The 24,394-nt window shown below is 41.5% G+C and overlaps 1 protein-coding gene across 4 annotated transcripts in view; it reads left to right on the forward strand.

Moving 5' to 3' along the window:
* Positions 1-24,394, forward strand: part of BCAS1 (brain enriched myelin associated protein 1) — a 505,437-nt gene that overhangs the window by 409,981 nt on the left and 71,062 nt on the right. For 2 of the 4 annotated variants that reach the window (XM_086932444.1, XM_086932442.1), the window contains one exon: positions 6,137-6,178. The exons of the other annotated variants lie outside the window; for them this stretch is intronic. In XM_086932444.1, coding sequence (XP_086788570.1) covers positions 6,137-6,178 — 42 coding nt within the window. The remainder of the gene's footprint in view (positions 1-6,136; positions 6,179-24,394) is intronic. 4 annotated transcript variants of the gene reach the window in all.

Raw genomic sequence — 24,394 nt, forward strand, 5'->3', positions numbered from 1 at the left:
AAAATAGACTTGCCCACCCTAAAGATGGCATTTAGCACGCGCCAGTCCACATTAAGGGAGGCGAGGGAGCTCATGAAGCCAAGTGTTTGCCACTTTGTTATATTAAGGTCATCAGCAAAAGCGGAGCCGTATATACTTTGTTTATTGAACGCTTACGATAGTTTTTTTCTGACCAGGTTCCGGTTTGACTTGTTTTATCTACTTCTTTCTTACCCAAGGGGCGTAACCAGAGAGCTAGTACTCCCGCCCTGCAGCTGCGATGGTACATCTTCGCAGGAAATGCTTCATTTTACCATGTTTTGTCCATTTTATGACACCCCGAGAAAATCATATTTAATCCCCATCTTGAAACAGACCAACTTTACACAAGTTCGGCCTGCATTTATATTTCTCCAGTTGTTGACAGGCACTACGGTATTTCATGTTTTAAGCTTTTTAAAATCTGCCATCAAACTTAGGGCGAGCAGTAATTAGTTGGGTCTCTCCCTACGATTACTTTTTGGGCTCATGAACTTGTATAGCCAATAGGGTGTGGACCTGGCTATTGACTTCTATGAATTGTTTTTAGTAGTTTTACTTTAATATTATGGGTGTCTAGTATTTTAGATGCACTTTGTATATATTAGATGAATTATGAATTTGCATAGGATTGTCCTAGAGATTGTATATATTGTATCACGCCATTTTATCTTGGTTTTTATATTGTGCTTTTATGGTTTTCTTGAACATGAAACCGAATAAAGAAATTTTATGATTATGAATTGAGATTTTGAGTGTTGCCTGAAATTCCTCAACTTCAACTGTTTCCCCAAACTCATTTCACAGTGAGAACTAGCAGTAATGTATCCAGGTGAAAGTCCTCAAGGGAAAATGGGTGAAACTGTGTGCACATAGATCGATTTCTGCAGGTATTCCAATTCAAGAACCAAAACTCATAATGGGGGGTGGTAATATTGCACAAGGGAATTGTATTTCCTCTTGGTATCAGTAAGTCCGAGTACAGTATTAATGCATCTGGTTTCAAGTACAACTCATAATATGCCCCTCAGAAGAGAATATATGCCATTACAATGCAAACAATTATAATGCAGGCTTTTACAATATGGTTTTTACATTGCAACTACCATTACTTCACATGATTTTACAACGCATGCCATTACAGGGCATTTTTAAAAACTACCATTACAACTCATAATACTTTTGGGCAACAGTAGGGTAAGTGTTGGCTAGTGTAGGGGTAATAATTACTATTCCCACTCCAACGAGTGCAACAGTAGGGTATGTGTTGGATAGTGTAGGGGTAAAAATGACTATTCCCACTCCAGTGAGTGCAACAGTAGGGAAAGTGTTGGATAGTATAGGGGTAAAAATTCCTATTCCCATCTACACCAAAACCCATACCCACCCTAAAACTAAAAAAATCTTCATTAATTACCTAATAATGCGTTGTAATGGCATGCATTGTAAGGTATGCGCTATAATGGCATGCGTTGTAGTGACATGTTTTTTAATGGCATGCGTTGTAATGGCATGCTATGTGAAGGCAGTTGCGTTGTAAAAGCAGTGCGAAGTAATGACTGTGTTGTAATGGATGTTTCCCTTCGAGAGGTAAATGGTGTTAATGAACCTACGATAAAAAGTCTGGTTGTACCAAGCATGGAAAGAATATAGGAAAACTAAGACTGAATACACCAAAGACTGGAACAGGCAAGCCTAAAAATAATTATGAACATTTTAACAATGAATGTGAAAGACAGACACTTGTTATGAATATTGTCATGGCATTAATCCTAAAGTGTAGGTTTCGTTTACAAGTTTACATTGATACTATCTGCGCTTTAAGTCTGTTGAAGAATGATGAGGTCATCCCAAAGATTGTCATCATGTCTGGCCACAGTTTGCAATGTGTTCAACAGAAACCATAAATCAGGGCCTGTTGTTTTGTTCATGTTATTTAGACCTTTGGTGTCACTGACTATACCATTTGGTATTGCATGAGAACAACACATTCCTTCTGCATGGTATCCTCGTTCTTTAGGGTTCTGAGGACCCCACGTCTGGCTCTATCTTCTGTAGTGGTGGCTGCACTTGCCGTTTGTTTAGCAGGTTATCTCCATATTGATTTAATGTAACCCTTCCTGGACAACACCTAGTTGCCCCAGGTTACGATGAAGCCTAGAGTGGACAGTTTGTCGGGTTCGAATGACAAATGTTGGGTGGGTGTGGTTTTGAAGCAAACCGGTCTGCTTTCTATTGCAGCTCACTCATCAAACCCTCCCCCACCCCAAGCACCCTCCCTGATCTAGACCAGATTTAAAGTTTCTGGTTGCTTACACAACATTGGGCTAGTGTCATATTGTCAGTTGACGATGATGTGGCATCATTCCACTTTAAGTTGCAAACATCTTTTTTGAGTACATTGCTTTCAGTGAGTATAGTAATATAATATTAGTAGTTTACACCAGCAATTCTTAACCTGTGGTTCCGGAACCATTGGGTGTCTGCAACGCCTCCTCACAGGGGTCATCAACTGCTGAGAAACTTAAATATTTGTTAACTGATTAATAAAATGGAACAAATAACTTAGTGAGAATGAGCAAGTAGCATTTTAAAACCTTATATAGTTGTAAAAGAATTTGAAATTGGAGGTTAAAAATTAAACTGGTATCCTCAGACTGATTTGTGGAAGCAGTGCAAGTGTATCAAGCAGAATATAGTATGGATAATGGGTGGTCGCAAATAAATTTATAAGAGAGCAAACCTCCCATTAAAATTTAGATTTTTTGAATATTTGCCCTTAAATAAATAATATATTTAATCATTTGTGTGTTTGATAAATGTTTTTTTCCGTATTATTGTGTATTCTTTTGAAGTTCAAATTATCTAAGTTGCTTAAGCTAGGGTCCCCATATCCCAAAAATGTCTCAGATACCAATAATGATTCAGTGGGGCTCCCTGGATTTAAGTAATCATTAAGTTGGGGTCCACACAAGTCACAATACTAAGAACTTAGGGGCATAATATCAAGGGGGTTTATCTCTGCTTTTTTGGCTTTAAAAGCCAAGAAAGTGGAGATAAAATTATCTCCCTATTACCTAGCTGTGGCTAACACCAGTTAGCGACAGCTAGTAGGAGATAGCGACCATATTGGGCCCCGCTTTGCATGTCAGTGATATTTATCACTAATGACATGCAAAGTGGGTGTGCCAAGATGTTAGCGACTGGAAACAGTCGCTAACATCGCTATCTCTTATTACCAACTTTTGGAGATATTCGCGCTAAGTGCGATTATCTCCAAAAGCTAACACCTGCCCCATAGCAGTTCTTAGCCATGTTATCCAATGGTAGGTAGATAACATGGCTAAGAGCATTAGCTCGGTAATGCATGAATATCGCTGACTTTTCAGCGATATTCTTGCATTTCGGCCGATTTTTATGGCTTAGGAGATAAACCTTGATTATAGCAAGGTTCCTAAGAGATAAAAATCGCCGCAGCTCAGTGATAAAAATATTGCAGCTAAACCAACATAGCGATAATTATCGCTAGTTGTTGGTAATATGCCCCTTAGTCTTACACGAAGGAACATTACAATCTTTTTAAATTGCTATTTATTTTTATTAGGGGAAATTGATGATTTTTGTAGTATTTGTATCAGTTTTCATGGAGTAATCTGAATAAAACCTACATTGATGTCAAAGAGGCTTCTAAATACAAAGAACAATAAAACAAGACCTTTTATCCTTTCAATACAAAGATGCAGTTCAACAAGTAGTACATTTTACAATGCCATGAACTTGTCCAAAGAATGTCCAAGCTGTTGCTAAGTAAATCTGCTAAATCAAAGTTTATGTTTTCAAACTTTGATTTTCCTGCTGTATAAGAGGTGGTTGGGTCACAAGTTTTCTCTTTGTCAAACTACCAATAATTTTTTTTTCTTAACGGTTGTCAGTAATGCATCTCTGAGTATGCCGGTCTGACAATGGTGTCTGTCTGCAGTTGTTGAACGTACGTATCGAAACACCAGTCTTTGTCAACTTTCCTCCACATTACTTCGGACTGCAGAAATCTGCAATATCTTGACAAATTTCTGTAAACCGGTTCCTGTAGAGAACCCGGCGGTGATAGTTTCAAGATTTCCACTTTTCTTTGCTAAAGGAACATGTCAGCCAGTACAAGCCTCATGTCTGATCAAGGATAACTGAAGAATAAAAAAATAAAAAAATCTTGCCTGAGAAAAGGTTTGGGGCAAGAATTAAAAAAAATAATTGTGATGAGTGTAAGACGCATCATTAATCTCAAAGGAAATGCAGATAGCAAAAGGATGAGAAGCCTCTGCAAGATTTTTGATCTCCTAACATCATATTTGTCAGATACAAAAATGTGGGTTTGCCCTGATTATTCCGCACATCTACTTACTTGCATGAGGATAGACAGTTCCTTTATTTAATATATGGTCAGTACGGGGTGCTTACTACAGTATCTAAACACCTACCCACTAAGGTGTTACTTTGCCCAGAGATTCAAAGAATCCTGGTACCTTAATATTCACTATGCACCAGAGCACACCCAATCACTATATCTGTAATCAAACTAGTATATCACATATAAATCGGTCCATGTATTCATAAATCCTTTCAACAATGTGATTCGAATTCCCAAGTTGTCAAACAAAGGAAAGGATCTGGTCACACTCTTCAATCAGATCTGTATGTTTTTATTGTCCAGTCAGAATATTGTTGAAACAACAGCAGCTGACGCGCTTTTCGCCCGCAGGGCTTTTTCAAGGCTTTGGAATATAAGTGGAATTCATATAATTTCCTGAATTTGTCCACGTGCTAGTTAGGTCGTGCAGTATAATGAATCCATAGCGTTACATGGACACACATCGGAGGAGACAGGAAGACTTTTGAAAACGCTTTCCCGCAGTTGCACGATTTATCAGGATCGGGCACGTGAATTAATGGAGGAAAATAAAACAATTCTGAATGAAGAGTGATAACAAAGGACCATTAACCTCGATCTGGAGAATCATATGGTGATTATATTGATATCACACAACAAAAAAAACCTTCCTTTTTATCACTGGATTCATTATACTACATATCGAATCACATTGTTGAAAGAACTTATGAATACATAGACCGATTTATATGTGATATACTAGTTGGATTACAGATATAGTGATTGGGTGTGCTCTGGTGCATAGTGATCATATTTGTCAGATGTGCAGCATTTATATACAGATAAGGATCTATTTACATAAGATCACTGCTAAAAATCTACCCTCCAAGTCACTGTAAATATTTCTTAAGAATTGTATTAAACTTTAATCTGATTCTTACTCAAAAAGGTCAACTCCAGGCACTGTGGTTGTAAATTGGTTTTCTTGCCGTTCAACTTTTGATACAGTTTTTCACAGGGTGTCTGCGGACTAGCTGTTTGATATATCATGTTCTTTCAAAGACCGCATTCTAGTCAGCGGTCTCCTTTAAAATTAGACATGAAACTTGAACACACCCCTTCCCAATATGGAAGCTTGACTATGGTATTTAGAAACACGTACACTCAAAATGGTAGTTGGAATGAAACCAAACCTGCCTTTAGGCAATTTCCCCATTCACATCTCATTCTGTAAGAGTGTTCTGCTCTTGCATGTGGTTCTTAGTTTCAAACGTTTAGCATCTTCTTTCCCATAAATAATATCTAATTTCCATCTTATTAAAAAACAGATATTAATTACAAGGTGCATGCATCTTTTTCTTTTTCTGCCTTATCTGTTCTTGATCCGGGCGGCTTATGAAAAATCTGGAATCAATCCACTTTCTTCAACATTCTTTGACTTTGATTTTACGCTTTGATGATCTTCTTTTACAATGCACATCAACCTTCCTAGAGTCCGCTTTCTACACAGGGACGCTCTTAGCAACTTCACTTTTAAAAATCAGGTGCATGCAGTAGCTTCTAATTTTTCCTTCAACTTTCAATCATCCTCCTTTTTCCTGGCTTAAAAAAGAATGTATATGCTTCCAGAAAAACACAGATATAATTCCCTAGAGCTGAAGCTACTGCACATTTTCGTTATCATTCACAAAACAACCTATAATTCATCTGTGGTTTAATTTATTCCCTTTTTAGTCAATCAAAGAAGAGCCACAAGTGAGTGAACCAACAGAAAATGTAAGTTAATTATTAAAGAGTTTAAAGAGTGTTGCACTTACGTCAATTTCAAAATATTTGCTCGACTGAACTAATGACTCTGTCAGTACCACAAAACTAAATATTGTCCCAGAATCTTGATTTCTGTAAATTGTACATTGTACAAAAGTTTGCAATCTACCAAGACTGTCTCTTGGCAAAGAGAATTTCATGGTTTGTCTATGATTTCTAATCATGAGTACAGAATACGTGTAATTAATTTTGAATATGAAATTTATGTCACAACTTCCAAATTCCTTTTTGAACCAGTACTTAAAGAACACATAAAAAATTTTGCTGATTCTAAATTGTAATCAACCATACAGATTCTGATACAACCACCTGCCTTGGAGTCAGTTAGGGCAGGAAAACCCAGGCTTGACCACCAAAGCACATGCCAGCTGGGGTAATCAGGAGGGCTACCACTAGGTAGTCACTTGGGTGCATGACAGCCTTCCCTTGACACCAGATTCATGTGTGGAGATAGAAGGCATGTTGTTTGACACCAAACATGACATATTTCGATGGTATCATAATGGAACTAGCACCCCAGGTATGCCTTGGGCAAGCCCCATATTACCCATGGACCGTCTATCACTTAATATGTACTTAATTTGCTATCTCCATCTGGTATTCTTTTCTGGACAACAGGGTAGAGTGGAACATTTCCACTCTAAAGTGTCCACCGACCTTGGGAGAACACCCGCTCATTCAAACAGGAGATGATTGTGTGCTGATTCAGACAGAGTAGTAACGGTCTTGCTAGAACGGCATGCAACTGTTACCACGGATTTTTTACAACGCATACCATTACAACGGATACTATTACAACGCAGGTCATTTTACAACGGATACCTTTACATCGCATTACACTACAATGCACATACTATTACAACGCATACCATTACATCGTAAGTATAATTATAGGTAAGTTTATCTTTTTTTATAAACATTGGGTTTTGGGGTACAGGGGTATTTTTAGGTTTTAGGGCTGGGTTTGGGTTTTGGGGTACAGGGGTATTTTTAGGTTTTAGGGCTGGGTTTGGGTTTTGGGGTACAGGGGTATTTTTAGGTTTTAGGGCTGGGTTTGGGTTTTGGGGTACAGGGGTATTTTTAGGTTTTAGGGTTGGGTTTGGGTTTTGGGGTGCAGGGGTATTTTTAGGTTTTAGGGTTGGGTTTGGGTTTTGGGGTACAGGGGTATTTTTAGGTTTTATGGCTGGGTTTGGGTTTTGGGGTACAGGGGTATTTTTAGGTTTTAGGGTTGGGTTTGGGTTTTGGGGTACAGGGGTATTTTTAGGTTTTAGGGTTGGGTTTGGGTTTTGGGGTACAGGGGTATTTTTAGGTTTTAGGGCTGGGTTTGGGTTTTAGGGTACAGGGGTATTTTTAGGTTTTAGGGCTGGGTTTGGGTGTTGGAGTACAGGGGTATTTTTAGGTTTTAGGGCTGGGTTTGGGTTTTGGGGTACAGGGGTATTTTTAGGTTTTAGGGTTGGGTTTGGGTTTTGGGGTACAGGGGTATTTTTAGGTTTTAGGGCTGGGTTTGGGTTTTAGGGTACAGGGGTATTTTTAGGTTTTAGGGCTGGGTTTGGGTGTTGGAGTACAGGGGTATTTTTAGGTTTTAGGGCTGGGTTTGGGTTTTGGGGTACAGGGGTATTTTTAGGTTTTAGGGTTGGGTTTGGGTTTTGGGGTACAGGGGTATTTTTAGGTTTTAGGGTTGGGTTTGGGTTTTGGGGTACAGGGGTATTTTTAGGTTTTAGGGTTGGGTTTGGGTTTTGGGGTACAGGGGTATTTTTAGGTTTTAGGGCTGGGTTTGGGTTTTGGGGTAGAGGGGTATTTGTAACCTATTTTTACAAATTAGAAAATTAAAATTAATTTAATTAATAATTTTATTAAAATAATATATAACAAATAATTAAATTAAATAATAAATTAATAAATATTTAGAACATATTTTAAAATTATATATTATTATCACATACTTACCTATACTTACGTTGTAATGGTATGCGTTGTAATATTATGTGCGTTGTAGTTTTTTGCGTTGTAATGGTATCCGTTGTAAAATGACCTGCGTTGTAAAAAATCCGTTGTAATGGTATGCGTGCTAAAAGTACGCGTTGTAACATCATACATCCTGCTAGAACTATCTGCGCTGGTACCTTCTGCCTTGGCCACACAATGGGCTAGACAGCATGCAGTAGGAAAGAATTGGCCCAGACCTCACATCTATCACTGTACATTGACCTCTGAAGGGAATCACATACACACACGCAGTGTATGACAGCATTTGGAGCCAGGCACCATTTGCATGTGTGAGATGTGTGTGTTAGGGGTGTGATAAGTTCAGCACTCTTTGACTTACAAAACCAATAATTGACATGTAATCTGGAACGGCATGAAAAAAAATTGTAAAATTGTAATTGAGTGCTCTGGAAAGACTGGGTCATGTCCATTTTAAGAACTTGCCTTGGTAGCGCATGTGCCATTAGTGGCCATTTTAGTTCCAGGATCAGTTAGCTTTTAGAGATGTGTATCGCAGGTATTTGTGCAGCTCTCATTATAATAACCTTAGAATTGGTGGTAAGACAGCATCTTTGCAACAGAAAGTTAGATTTCCTTCATTTGCATAGAGTGTGGCCCGTGCAAATGAAGCAATGTGTATATTACTAAGGGCCACATTAGTACGACCCTACTAATTTGTCAGTTGCAAATTGTGACTCGCAAATAGGAATGTACAACAGTGTCTCAGACACTGTTTGCGATTCCTAATGGGGTTGCAAATTGCCTGCCTCATTAATATTCATGAGGCAGGTGCAATTTGCGACCCCATTAGGAATGGCTAGCACTCCCAGGGATGGTGGCCTGTTGGGGTTAGCAGACCACCATGTCTTTGACTGCTTTTTAAATAAAGCATTATTGTTTTTTCTAAATGGAGCTTGTTTTCCTTAAAGGTAAAGGGGATGCATTTTAAAAAGAAAAATGAAACGTTCCTGTTTCATTTTTTAAGAGTAGGCAGTGGTCCTTGGGACCACTGTCTGCTCTTAAAAATTACTTTTGCATCCATTCTCAAAGGGGAAGGGGTAGGGGACCCCTTCCCGTTTGCGAGTGGCTTACCACCTACTTGAAGTAGGTGGTAAACTGTGAGTATTTTGCTACCGCATTTGTGGTTGCAAAACAATCATACATTGAAGTGCAAGTTGCTATTCGGAAGGGACGCCCTTGGCATGCCCCTTCCTAATAGTGCGTCGCAAACCTTATTTGGCGAGTCGGTAATAGGTTACCGACTCGCAAAATAGGGTTTGTACATGGGCCAGACCAATTTTGAGGTCGCAATCAGGCCGATTTCTGTTTGTGTCTGCAAAATCGGTCATACATCTGGCCCTATGGCTGTTAAATTTTAGAGATATGGCTGCATGTCTAATAAATGTGTGGTGGAATGCACTAAAGTCTTGTCACCTAGGAGGTGACATTCATTTATTTATTATTTATTTTATTTATTTAGTGTATTTTGTTATAGCGCACAGATACCCCAACGGGGTGTCCCGGCGCTCCTGTGCGATCTTATGCTGAATTTGGTGTTGTTTGAAAAGGGGATGGTTAACAGAACAGGTAGGTTTTTAAGGCTTTCCGGAAGGGTAGTTCTTCCTGGATCATCCGGATGGAATTTGGTAACTTGTTCCAGAGGGCAGAGGTACATACTTGGAAGGTTTTTCCGCCTGAGCGGGTTTTTTTTAATCTAGGAGTGGTGAGGAGGTTTTTTGAAGAAGAACGGAGAGTCCTGGTGTTGCTGTAAGGGGTGAGGCAGGTGGAAAGGTATGCAGATCCCTTGCCTCTCAATGCACGGTGAGCCAGTACCAGTGCTTTGAATTCTGCCCTTTTTGTATGGGCAGCCAATGAAGTCTGCGACGGTGGGGTGAGATATGCTCGCGTAGGGGAATGCCACCAACCAGTCGTACTGCAGCATTCTGGACTGTCTGGAGTCGATGGCAAAGACCTGCAGACAGTCCGGTGCAGGCCATTGGCGTAGTCCAGATGCAAGGTGATCAACGCCTGGACTACAGTCTTCCTGGCGTTGTTAGGTAAGAAATTGATGAACTTTTTCACCATCCTGATCTTGGCAAAACATGCTGCAGAGACTGTGTGAACTTGATGTTGCAATGAGAGGTTAGAATCCCATCTAACCCCTAAGTTTTTCACTGAGTCTTTGGGCTGGGGTGGTGCACTCAAATCAAGAGGCCACCAGATGTTGGGATCTAGTGGGGATGGCTGGTTCTGCTAGATTTATCGGCGGCCTTCGACACGGTCGCCCACAACACCTTGGTCGACCGTGTCCAGGAATGTGGCATCGGCCACACTGCCAAAGACCTAATTGCGTCCTTCCTCGCCAAAAGAACGCAGGCTGTCATTCTAGGTCCCTTTCAATCGGCCCAACTCTCTGCTCCATGTGGAGTTCCCCAAGGCTCATCCCTGAGTCCGACACTTTTTAACATTTATGTGTCGGACCTTGCTAAGACCATCAAGGCACATGGGATGAGCCTAACCTCCTACGCCGACGACACCCAACTAGTGTTGGCAATCAAAGGGAACGGAGAGCAAGTAGCAGAAAAATTTAAGAAAGGGCTCCTGGATATAGGAGAATGGATGGCCACCAACTGCCTAAAGCTAAATTCGGAAAAAACCGAGGTACTCATCTTTGGACCCCTCTTACCAGCCTGGCCAACTAGTTGGTGGCCAGAAACCTTCGGTACCCCTCCCTCACCTACCTCCAAGGTCAGGAACCTCGGAGTCATCTTCGACGACGGTCTTATCTTCCTGGACCACGCCAATAAAACAGTGTCTACGGCACACCTGAAATTAAAAATGATCAGGAAAATACGTCCTTTTCTCCCTGACTCTGCCATTAAGACACTAGTCACTGCCCTTGTCCTCTCATCCTTGGACTATTGCAATGGGCTATTTCTTAATGCCCAAACCAGAGTAATCACAAAACTCCAGACAATTCAAAACGCGGCGGCACGCCTGATCTCTGGCAAGACAAAGTTTGAATCCATCTCCAAAAATATAAAGGATTTTCATTGGCTCACTGTACAAAAAAGAATTCACTTTAAATCCCTCTGCATTGTGTTCAAAGCAGTCAACGATCAAGGACCACACTTCCTCAAAGATCAATTACAACACTACAAACCCACCAGAGCTTTACGATCAGCCAATCTTTATCAACTGGTTGTACCTCGTACCAAAACTGTCACCTGGGGAGACCGTCGGTTTCTGGTGGCGGCCCCCAGACTCTGGAACACCTTGCCTCTCAACATCAGGCAAAGCACCACCCTCCTTCAGTTCCGTAAACTTCTGAAAACCTGGCTGTTTACTCAATAATCATATCACCCTTTCAGTTTGATTTAATCAACCGGTCCATAATCTCACACTTCGTAACAAAACAAATGATTTATCAGCGCCAAGACGCCCAAGGGTATATGCAGCGCTCTATAAATATTAAAAATAAATAAATAAATAAATAATACCTCCGTTTTTCCTGCGTTTAGCGCTTCTTCACATATGGTGTACAGTGCATAGATGGGACCAGCAAAGTTCCTAGTACCAAAATATGGCGCAGTTCAGTGCTGGAACAATCCCTTTTGGGAGCCCTGTTCTGAAAGGGAGATGGGGCCTGGGCAGACACAAACAATGACGCTTCGACTTTAATTTTGATATTTGACCAAATGGGCACTGCAGCACGTCAACGACCCCCCCCCCCCACACACTTTTCCATAGACACCGTTCAGTTTTTTCTGCCTTTCTCTATACATACCGCATGCCCCTGAGAAACCCCTTTCCGGTAATGGGAATGACAGCCGTGGTTGACACCCGTGGAAAAGCACAGGTGCACACCAGTGTTAACCACAACCATGCACCTCAATGATATTTCGAGACCCAAGTACTCAAAATAGATGCAAGAAAAACAACATGGACGGACAAAAATGACGATGTTGTACCTCTTGCATATTACAGCTAAGAACAGGCTAACATTTGTTGATTCATTTCTATTAAGTCGGCCTTCTGGTTTACCCTTCCTCAAGATATTCTTTACTTCCTAGCAGTAACTGTCAAAGAAATGAACATTGGAAATAGATCCCATTTAAAAATAACATAATTGGAAACCTGAGCTTATATTTCAATCGTAACAGCACAAAACAGACCCAAGGTTGCGTGAGTTATCTGTGCCTCTTTTAGTAGCCCGGTTATTTTGGAACCCATTTGTTTACACGTTATTGTAGTAAAAACAGCTATAGCAATTCTCAAAAGTGAGCAATTGTCCCCTTTCCTTATCAAGGACACCATTTCTATCACTAGATAACTTCTTTGTGGAAGACCCTCATTTGTGTTATTGCTGGCAGGGCAGTCATTTGATACTCAATCGTTTTGGGCCTGTTGAGAAGTTCTGGCAATTATGGGAGGTCACTGCTGAGTTCTGCCACTGAGCTGGCTCATTTTCAATGCCATGACTTACAAACAAGTAAATGTGTCAAATAGCTAGTTTATGTGACAAAGACCAACAAGAAGCGTCACAGGGAAAGCACACATCATTTGAACTTGTCTCCAATATAATTATTCATTCTTGTTTCACCACGTGAACATTTAACTAGAAAGAATTCCATAATAAAGCTTACATTTAATGAAATCTTCTTTTGCCTAGTAACCCTCATTATATTGGACCTGGAGGTCCAGTACTTGGCCTCTGGGGTAGCAGAGGCCCGCTGATGAGAACCCAGCCGCATGTGCTGTGTCCTAAAACTTAAAGTCATTTTTCCTGATAAGATATTATATGAGATCTTTCGTAAGGGAAACATCCTTTACAACGCAACTTTTACCACGCAGTGCTTTTACATCGCAACTTTTACAACGCAAACCATTACAACGCATTGCGCTGGGGGGCGCTCTAGGATAGGGAATAGATTTAATTTACTATCCAACACCTTCCCTACTATCCACAGGGACTGGAGTTGGAATAGTAAATTAAACTATTCACTATCCAGCACCCCTCAACACTATGCGTTGTAAAGGCATGCGTTGTAAAAGTTGCGAAGTAAAAGCATGCGTGGTAAAAGCATGCGTTGTGATGTCATACATCCCTTTCGTAAGTCAGCTGTAATTGTGGTTTTGAACAGCTGCTCTCCATATATGGGATGCAACATTGAAGAAGAAATGTTCCCTAGTTTCAGCTAAATATATCGATCTTCCTGCCACCTTCGAGCTGCCTTCGACCTTGTCCCGTCAGAAAAACTGTGGAAGGAACTTCTGGTCTGGCAAAGACAAAAAACCTTCTTAAAATATCAGAGGAAAATCCAACACAAATTTAAAAAAAGTATCATTTTAAGTAAATGTATACACCAATGTGAACTAACTAAATAGTATATATATATATATATATATATATATATATATATATATGGAGTTATAGATTTTCATACCATTAAAAAAGTAAGTGCATTTAAAAGTGCAGACATTTAACATTGCAGTCAGTTGGTAAACATTTAACATTGCAGTCAGTTGGTAAATCTGCTAGAGACAGTCAGTAACTTAGAGGTTGAGTTACGTTGTACCCTCGCAAGTTAGAGATTTTTGGGGTCCCAGGACCAGGGCCAAACAGTCCGTTCAATTTAACTAAGCCCATGGGGTCCAGTTGCTGGGGTTGGGCTGGCTGTCAGTGGTCTTTAAACAGGAGTTGTGTCCAAGCTGCTATTACCATAGGGATGACTCTACCAAAAATACACAAGAGTGGGGTCGTTGCTGACATCAGTCAGAGGTGTAGTTAAGTGCTCTTTTGATGTAGTGTTGAGTTAAGGAGTCGGTTACCCAGCTGGTAACCAACAATTCCTGATAGCTGTAAAATTATTGCAAAGGAACTTCGATTTCTTACAGTCGAGGGGAGTGTGGTAGCGGCTTGTAACTTTGGTGAAATCCAGACTACAATGCCCAAAAAGCACTTCACCATTTACTTTTGGGCCGGCCCTCGGAGGGCCCGATGAGCAGTGATTCTTTAGATGCAGAGCATCATTTTACCTGCACTTTACAGGGGATGGTTCCACCAATCCAGTGGAGTCTGAGGGTATGTCTGGTATCCACAGGGGTCCCTCACTTCGAGAGTGTCGAGTTTTAGCAAAGGACGTGGGACGTTCACACAGTTTCAAGTCTGGTGTCTCAGGAACACAATATCCCTCTTTTGTGTAGGTGGCAAAGTCCTGTTGTCAAGTGACACAGGTCTTGTCTTGGTTCTTCCTTGTCGTAGGTGGTTCAGATCTAAGATTCTGATGTTGGGGGTCCCTTAAGTTTTAGATTTAGAAGAGTTTTAGGTGTGGGAGCTAGTAGCTGGTGGGCAGCTAGTCCCTGCAGTTAATCGCCCCTCAGATGACCACATCCAGTGATTTAGGTCACCTTTTCTACCCAAAACCCACTATTTCTGCTCTCAAAAGATAGCAGCAATAATCTATAGGTGTACAGATCTGCCTGCTCACCCTTGAAGTGTGGCAAGCCTTCCTGGAGGTGTACACCTCCTGTATTACTAATGTCATCCCTTGTCAGGGTTCAATTATGCCTAAGGAAAGGCAGAAGGTTGTGTCCTCCTCTGGGGAACAGCCGATATGCATATCAGAGGCGGTGCAGCCTTTGAAGCTCATAACTCTGATGTAGCCCTTCACTAGCCACTATGGAGGCGTGGCCTCCTTCCTGCCCAAACCTACATACCAACTCCTAGGAGTATTCCCACTGCTGTGAAGGAGGTTATATATCTGTCTTGGAGGTAGTTCGGGCAGGAAACCCCAGGCTTGACAACCAATGCACATGTCAGCTAGGGTAACTATGAAGGCAACCACTAGGTAGTCACTTGGGTGCACAACAGCCTTCCCTTGACACCAGATGTCTAGAGATAGAAGGCATGTTGTTTGACCCCAAACCTGACATATTTAGATGGCATCAATATGGAGCTAGCATCCCAGGTATGCCTTGTGGCAAGCCCCATGTTATCCTATGAACCGTCTATCACTTACTGTGTACTTTAATGGTAAACCCAATATAGAGACACATAAGCTGGCACTTACATGTCTATAATTATTGTATTTGACAGACGGACACCAATTCAAACTATCAGCAGTGGGAACCACCACAGTCTAATACTTGAATTCTGTAGTTTTTTCCCTCTTTTATTGCTATTTTTATCTGATGTTTATGACTAGATATGTTTATCAATTTGTATCATTGAAATTCAATTTTATATGTGATCATAATTAATGTCGATTTTATTTTATTTCTCTTTTACATGTGTTTATATATTATTGCACTAAAGTCTCTTTTTTGCCAGTAATTCTGACTATTATTGCCTGGATACTGTTACTTTCTAACACTTACATGTCTATACTCATAATATACTGCACCCTGTCTTCAGGGCATAGAGACATTCTCTAGAGGTGACTGACATACTTAAGATAGTACTGAGACCCTGTCACACATGTGGAGGACAAAGTTGAAATGAAGCAGTGAACACAGTTCCTGCAGTCTGCAGTTACAGGCCTGCTGTCATCTATTTGCCTGGGTCACTCAGTGTTGCAGGCCCTTTACCACCCATGCCGTGTGTACCAAAGTACCACTTACCAGAGACTTACAAGCGGTATGGTCTCTGTCAATTGGGGATGGCAATTACACTAGTCACTTTTAGAGAGAGAGCACTGGTACTGGAGCCTGGTTGGCAGGCTTCAGTGCACTGTCCAAGTCAAAAACCAGCATCTAGTAGTCCAAATGCAGGCAAAAAGTGGTGGGACATCTCCAAAAGCGCTGTTTTCTTACAAGGGGGTGAAGGAGTTCAAGTTCCTATGATTCATTTGTCAGACTCAGTCATGGGCACCTCAGATTTTCAAGAACTGTCCTTTAATTAAACACCGGGTCTCTCCCATCCTTAGATTTGCCAAAAGGGCCCCTTCACCCAATTTCCCAAGCAATAGATATATAAAACACCCAAACCAGGAGTGCTGCCCTGTATGGAACAGATATATAGGGCCACTTCTCCACTACTTCATTATGGGTTGGTGAAAACAACTTTATAAGGGTGCTCTTGAATTTGGGGCACTACTCTATTGCCCCTTAGGCTTGACCTCACTCTCAAGCCAATCACAGAGTCGGCTAGGCTATAACCTATACTTTACTGGCTTCGCATTTGACTTGTAGACAAGCTAAAACTGTAAAGAGAAGCCCTAAGTGATATCGTAAGCTTCCATAGAATTAAGAAGATCCAGTGGCTAGACCAAGTTAAACTGTCCCTAAATGATTTGGGGCTGGGGAGCTAGTATCATCATCCTATTTCTACATACATGACAGTTGTAGTCAAACAAAGATGTTGGGCCCATTTTGACGTTCATAGCTAGTCATCTCATTCTACAAGTAACCAGACCAGGTTCTTTCTCTTGGACAGAAATGTGTTTTGGGCTGAGGAATTCCTATATTTTATGAGTCCAGCATGTGCAAGAGCCCTTTTCTTGCAGTTTAGGTGCAGCACTCCACTAATTGCCACTTTTACTTCAACATGATTGTCGTTCCTGGATTACTTTCCAGTAGGTAGCTGAGGTAGAGCAACTTTTCATTTAGAATGTTTTGTGAAGATTTATCAAACGGGGCCAAAATTATTAGCAAACCAAATGCTCTTTCTATGGACAACAAGACCTAATTATAACTACCTAGTGGTGACCGCCACTAGGATATAATGCTTGATCTGACAATAATCTTACGAACACATATTCATACACATACATACAGAAATAGCTATTTACTGAAAAAGCAAAGGCTGCAGGGACGTTATAGTTGGACTCAGATTTCACTCTTACAAAACCAGTGAAATTCAGCAGTTTTAGTTACCTGAGATAACTATAGCTCATGCCCCCGCAATGCACTGCTTATGACATCACATATTACATCACTCATGACATGGTCAGTGACATCACTGATGACATCTCAAATGACATCACTGATGACATAATCTACAGAACCACTCACATACCCACTCACATGCCTACACAACCACTCACATACCCATTCTCAAACCCATATTGACACAACCACCTACTCATCCATACTGCCACTCACACACCCACTCACTCATAGTCTTTCAACACAGCCACTTACTCACCGATACAAGCACTTACATATTTACTCACACACCCACACAACTACCTACATACCCATTCACACACCAATCCAAGCACTCACACATCTGCACATTCACCCATACAGCCATTCACATAGACACTCACTCATACAGCCACATACACACCCTGTCACTCACTCATATAGCCATTCAGACATCCACTCACTCACCCATGTAGTCACTCACACAGCCACTAACTCATCCATAGAGCCACTGACACACTCACTCATTTACCATTACAGCCATGCACACAGTCACATACTCACCTACACAGCTACTCACACATCCACTTATTGACCCATGCAGCCACTCACACACCAGCTCACACACCCAGACACTCACATTTGGATGCACACAGTCACGCAGCCACATGCATAATACATGTTAGAAGTAATATATCTTAGTATATATGTTTAACTGTCATAAACTCTTAGAAAACACTTACACTCACTGGATGACATCATCAGTGATGTCACTGACCATGTCATGAGTGATGCAATATGTGAGGTTATAAGCAGTGCATTTCAGGGACATATGTTATAGTTAGCTTAGGTAACTATAACTGCTGAATTCCTAAGGTTTTGTACGAGTGAAATCTGAACATAACTATAACGTCCCTGTACCTTTGTTTTTTCAGTGAATGTCTGTGAACTTTTTATTGATGTTTCCTAACTGTGTCCTGTAACCTTTGAGAGTGAGTATGTGAGTCTGTGCATGAGTGTCTCAATGGGTGAGTGAGTGTCTGGGTCTGGGAGTAGCTGCATAAGTGTCTCACTGAGTATCTAAATGGATGCCTGAGTGTCTGAGTGGGTCTTTGAGTGGTTGTGTAAGTGTCTGGGTGGGTGCATGAGTTTCTGAGTGAGTGTCTCAGTGAGTCTGTGAGTGGGTGTGAGAGTGTCTGAGTGAGTTTACAAGTGTCTCATGAGTGTGTGTCAGTCTGTGAGTGATTGATTGAGTGTCTGTGAGTTGGTGTGTTAGTGTCTGAGTGGGTCTGTGAATGGGTGTGTGAGACTCTGAGTGGGTCGGTGATGACTGTGTGAGTGGCTGCATGGGTCTGTGAGTGGGGGTACATGTCTGAGTGGGTCTGTGAGTGGGTTCAAGAGTGTCTATATTAATCTGTGAGTGGCTGTATGGGTCTGTGACTGGGTACATGAGTGTCTGAGTACACCTGTGGGTGGGTGTGTGAGTGTGTGAGTGGGTGCAAGAGTGTCTGAATGTGTCTGTCAGTGGGTGTGTGAGTGTCTGTATGGGTGTGTCAATAGCTGTGTGAGTGACTCAGGCACAAAGGAACTGGATCTGCCATTTTATCCAATAAAAGTCCACAGTTTCGCACAAAATATCTACCCAAGTGGAGTACTTTCTAATGGTTTATTACTAAGTTCCACCTCCATGGGTAAGTGTCTAGTACATATTCTATACTACAGCTGCGTAATGGAGCATGAGGAAATGTCACCAGTGACCTTGTGTGTGTTTAGGCAATGTGATTGTTCCTTGTGCGTCTTTATCCAGAAATATGTGATAACATGAATCCTATTCAACACAAGTAAGTGGAGAGGGTTTACCGTATTTACAACTCTGCCACCCCGAACCCCCTGAGCCACAATCATACACACATGGAGGGGTGGAGAGACTCAAAGGAACCACATATAATGCTACAAAACAGAACAAATGTAACTGTTTTGAAAATACTGCCCTCACTCACACACCGGAGTGTGTGACATGCTTCCCTCATCGGGTCTGCTTACAATACGCCCAGGTGTAGCCACACTCTGGACGGAGCATAAGGGAGAGGTTAAACATAAAAGACCAAAGGACACAATACAAAACCAAACAACATATATACTCAACAAAAACTGATCAGTAAATGTCACCCTGTGACTAGAACTGGTGTACAACAAGTGCAGTTAATAGTGAAGTGTTTAAAACTGGTTTCGGGATACCAAACAAAACTTTATTAATAGGTTCCACAACCAGGATTAAAAGGAGAAAAAAGGATGGGTATTGTTTCCAAGAGAAAAATTAGATTCTCAAAACAACCCTCCTAATACCGCTAATGTCAACATGTTTTGACCGACTTACTGCGCCAAGAAGATCACCCCGGTCTTCTTTAGGACATATGTTGCAACCAGTCCTGCTATTGGTCAAACCGTAGATCAGTCAAAGTACCACATAACTAATCACACAGGATTCCAATTGAATCAACATGTGTGGAGGGGATCCCAGCGACATGGGAAACAAGAACGAGTTTATTAGGATGTAAACTCGACATGGCGCCCTGCAGGTAGGTGTCCCAAGAACACAACTGTTCCGAGGGAGGAACCTCGTATGACTGCCTGCTTCCGGGTCGCCGCGTAGAACATGAATCCTCCTAAGGCGAAGACAACAAGACTACAGAGAGGTAAATCTCCATCAAACAAGGCTCTCTACTCTTAACTATATGAAATAAGTGCTTCTTTGTTTAGTGGAGATGTCTTCATATTCCTCAGCATCAAGAACTCCTTACCAAAATTGGTGGTAAAAGCATTGGGGTCTGCTTGTTAAGCTGTGCCCTCATTTTGGCAAAAGACAGGAAGACCTTGGCATACCACTATGGTGGGCTGTGCCTAACGAGTGCAGTTTCTAAGTGATTTGCACATTTGCATACTCGTAGTAATTTAAAGGGAGAACCATGGACTCTGCTGGCACCAGGACAGAACAAAAAAGAGCCCATTCGACCTAGTCACATACAAATTTCTTTCCAATAGAGCAATGATGCAGTCACCTCCATGAAGGATTTCAGATCATTTGCTAAGAAAATACCCTTGCTTTGCCTTCGCCAAACACAGGAGTTAGGATCATTTGTCCTTTACAGAAGTGAAGCTTCAACAGGGGCAACTGCCATATTTATATTTGTAAGTGCCTCACATTGATGTTTAATTCCTGTGAAATTTGCTATAGGACCAAAACTGCCCTGCAAAAACTTAATGGGGAGTGTGGCTTCCTAGCCCCCCGCCGTAGGATGATTTCAGCCCTGAGGACCCCATTCCCTGTGGCATGGCCACAAACAAGTGGGGGAGGGGAACCACACAGCCCCCATCCCTGGGACGGTTTTGGCCCCAGGGACCCCATCCCCTGGCTCCCTAGTCATGTGTCCCTGGGTGCCCTGGCCCCACCCGGGGCACCCAGTGTGCTATGAGACCCAGGGCCCCTGATCTTCCTACCTCCTGCAGGAGCCGGCATTGCTGTCGCACACATGGAGCTGCAAGAACTGTAGCACCCTGCATTCAAAAGTAATAGTTTAATCTGTTTCCCTGCCCACATATCTGCATGCAGGGAAAGAGATTAAATCTATGCTTCCAGGAAGCAGGAGCAATTTGACAGCTCCTGCTTGCTTGAAGCAGAGCATTTGTTTTTGCTTACAAGCAAAAGCGAACAGCTATGTCTCAAGGGTAGGCAGCTCAGGACTTACCAAGAGCCGGCCTTATAGGGTAGTGTCCCCAGGGCCATATATATCTCCAGAAGGGGGGCCACCCAGCCATGGAGGGTGGTTGTCCCCGGTGCCACGTATATGGCCTGGGAGGGGGCTGTATGGCCGTTTAAAGAAATATAATTGGCCCTGGGTGGTAGCGGTCTCTGGGGCCTGGGGGTCTGCTTACCCACTCCCATGTTCTTTTTTCAATTGTAGCCACAGGGAGGTGGTGGTCCTCTAGCCTGGGGCATCCATATGCCCACCTTATGTATTTTTTCCTTGTTGCCCCGGTGGTGTTAGCAGCCGGATCCCAGGCCCCCCAGGGCCCTCAAGGCCCCCAATTATTATTAACAAAAGCCTTGGGTTGATGATGGTCCCCAGGACATAAAAACGCCTTTGGATGGGGGGGGGGGGGGGGGGGGCGTGCACTGCCCTCCATTTTTTTATACAGCTTTGCATGCTCCCGGGACCTGGTCCATCTTTGAAAACAAGCGTGGAAGACCCTGCTTGGTTTTTTTATCAATTGTAGCCTCCAATTCATGAAGGTTTGCTGCAAAAGTGTAAAAAGACAATGCTTTTTTGTCCTAGCGCTTCCGTCTAGGACCCCAGGACCAAGACTAGGGGTTTAGGGCATTCATACCCTGCCTCTTTTTTTGTACTAAGTCCCATGTCCCAAGATGGCTGCCAACACTGACTGGTTGAAGTGTTGACTGCCAATCAGAGCTCCTCATAATTTGTGATGGCTTCACAACCACAGATATACAAATTTGGATTTCCTTTAATTTCTCTTTTTTTTAAATATTTTTTATTGAGCAGAGCGTTTGGTACAAGATATACATTTTGCGATCAAAATCAAAAACACAATTATTGAAACCTTTTAAAAACATTGAATAACTTCTTCCTGCTATGACAAAATTAAAAAGATCTAAACTGCAGCAGCCAATATCATCATCATCAATAGTTTAAAAAGAGACAATGTGCAAAAACCTGTGATAAAGTGCAGCAGCAAAAAAGTGCAATAAAGTGCAGCAGCAAAAAAGTGCAAATATTACAAAATGCAATAACCACAAAAGTGCTTATGCTTCTAAAGTGCAACCATCAAGGAAAAAGTGCTAGTGCTCTTAATCGCAAAGACTGCTACAATTTCAACATCAGTATCAATATCAATATCAAGTATAAATCACCCCTCCTTTGACTCTTCTAGATTTTCAAAATACTTCCATTTTTTTCAAATCTCCTAATGGCTTCCACCCGACTTGCATATGCCTTTTCAAAATTACGAGTCCTTTTCATTTTATTGAACCACTTCAATTGGGAGGGAACCTCATTAGATTTCCAATTCTGAAGGATTAAGGAGCGGGCTACGGTACAAGATATAAATACAAACATTTCCTCAGCCCTATTTAGCATCATTCTATCTTTATATATGCCGAATAGGGCCAATTCAGCCTCAGGCTGGATTCTCTGCCCGATTGCCAACTCTATATCCGCAAGAATTGCCTCCCAAAAGGGCTCTAACCATGGACAAGTAAAAAAACATAAGGTGCCACCCACCCTGACCATTGGCTTGACATCTGAAACATTTGTTTTCAACCTCCGGATTCCTTTTCCCCAGGGCCTCCGGAGTCAAATAAGCGAGCCAGCGTGATAGAAATGCCATCCTTTTCAAATTGGCCACGCGCAGGGATTTACTTCCTAGATGGCATAGGGTCTCCCGATCCTTAAATGAAAAAGCTCATTGTGTCTCATGGCTTATTTTGCCCAGATGGCTTTCTATCAATGCAGTTTGTCCCTGGCGGTGTAGCAACCTGTACCAATTCCCTATGCCATTAATTATGGCCCCATAAAGGGCTACTACCAATTCATTTGGAGATTCAAAAAGGCCGCTAATGTTTTTTTTAAAGTGAACAACTTGCAGATATTCAAAAAAGATGGGACTCCTAGGGTTATTTGCCCTTGTCATCACCTCTTGCCAAGCAACCACCATATTTAGAATAACAAAATGTCTTAGCTCCTGTAGCCCACAATTTTCCCAGTTTGTTAAATGGCTTGTCTTTAATTGGAGACCTAGGCTGGTACACTCCCTCAAACTCAGATATTGTACGCCTGAGGAGCTAGTCTTTTTAATAAAGGACTGAAGTCTAAAAGAATATTCCCTTAAGGTCTTGTATCTGGTCTTTTTTGGAAGTTTGGAGGTTTTTAAAAATACTTGAGTTTGACAACCAATTTCTTGTAACATTTTATCGAAGAAGAAGCTATCTTGAATGCATTTAGATCCCATCAATCCCACCACTATATCTAAAAAGGCAGCCTCATAATACGTTTTTAAATGGGGTAGAGCGAGGCCCCCTTGGTCAGTGGATAATTGTACTACCGACAGCTTGACCCTAGATACTTTTTTCTCCCAGATAAACCCCTAAACATCGTTTCCATTTCTTTAAAAAAGGATGAATTCATCTTTATAAGAACAATACTAAATAAAAATATAAGCAGCGGTAATATCGACATTTTAATGAGTGATACCCTTCCCACTAATGAAAGTGGGAGTAGAAGCTACTGATCCAAAAGTCTCTTAATTTAGTTTTTCATTCTTGTATAATTCAGATGATATAGCTGATGTTACTGGCTAGTTACAAATATCCCAAGATATCTGACTGGGTCTTGATTAGCGGCTTGAACTCGCAAACAAGATGGAAAAAGATTTAGATCAGCGTTTAGGGCAAGGACCTCTGTTTTATTAGGATTTATTTTGTAACCCCCAACTCGTTCAAAATCTCTAAATTCCCTCAGTATACTTTCCATATTGTCTTAGCCATTCGGGGAACAGGGGGTTGAATAGCAGCATTATTTCTGATTTTAATGACTAAATTCTCTATAAAAAAGGTAAAAAGCAGCGGCAAAAGTGGGCAGCCCTGTCTAGTCCCTCTGTTTATTTTTATCGATCTAGCCCGTTTTGAGTTCATTAATACCTGGGCTGAGGCCCCCTGATAAATATTATGTAGCATATGGATAACCTGAGCTGGAAATCCGAATTGACCGAGGGAGAAAAACAGGGTCGTCCAATTAACCAGGTCAAATGCTTTTTCAGCATTGACCATTAAAATACATGCCAGGGTTAAATTAGTGTTCAAATAGTCCAAGGCCTGCCATAGATCTTCCCGCTATAAAACCTGTCTGATCACTATGAATTACCTTCTGGGCAGCAAATAAAAAGCGTTCGGCCCATACTTTCATTAAAATCTTATAATCCCAATTTAAAAGACTGATGGGCCTATAAGAGTTTACATCCTCAGGATTATTGTCTTTTTTGACAAATGATACTATTATCGCTTCTTTGAAAGTTGCGGGCACCAATCCTCCTGCTTAATATAGTTAAATAGTATTTTCAGAGGTGTCAGTAATTCATTTGAAAAGGTTTTATAAAATTCGATGGAGATTGATCCGGATGTCTGAAATTTTAGGAACATCTAAATTCAAAAAATAATCCTGGATCAGTTCTTCCCCTACTAAATACTCTGGGGAATAAATACGGTGAAAATGCTCTAAAATAGTCTGTGGAATCTTA

This window comes from Lissotriton vulgaris, chromosome 7 (assembly GCF_964263255.1).
Source record: "Lissotriton vulgaris chromosome 7, aLisVul1.2, whole genome shotgun sequence".
Taxonomy (NCBI): Eukaryota; Metazoa; Chordata; class Amphibia; order Caudata; family Salamandridae; genus Lissotriton; species Lissotriton vulgaris.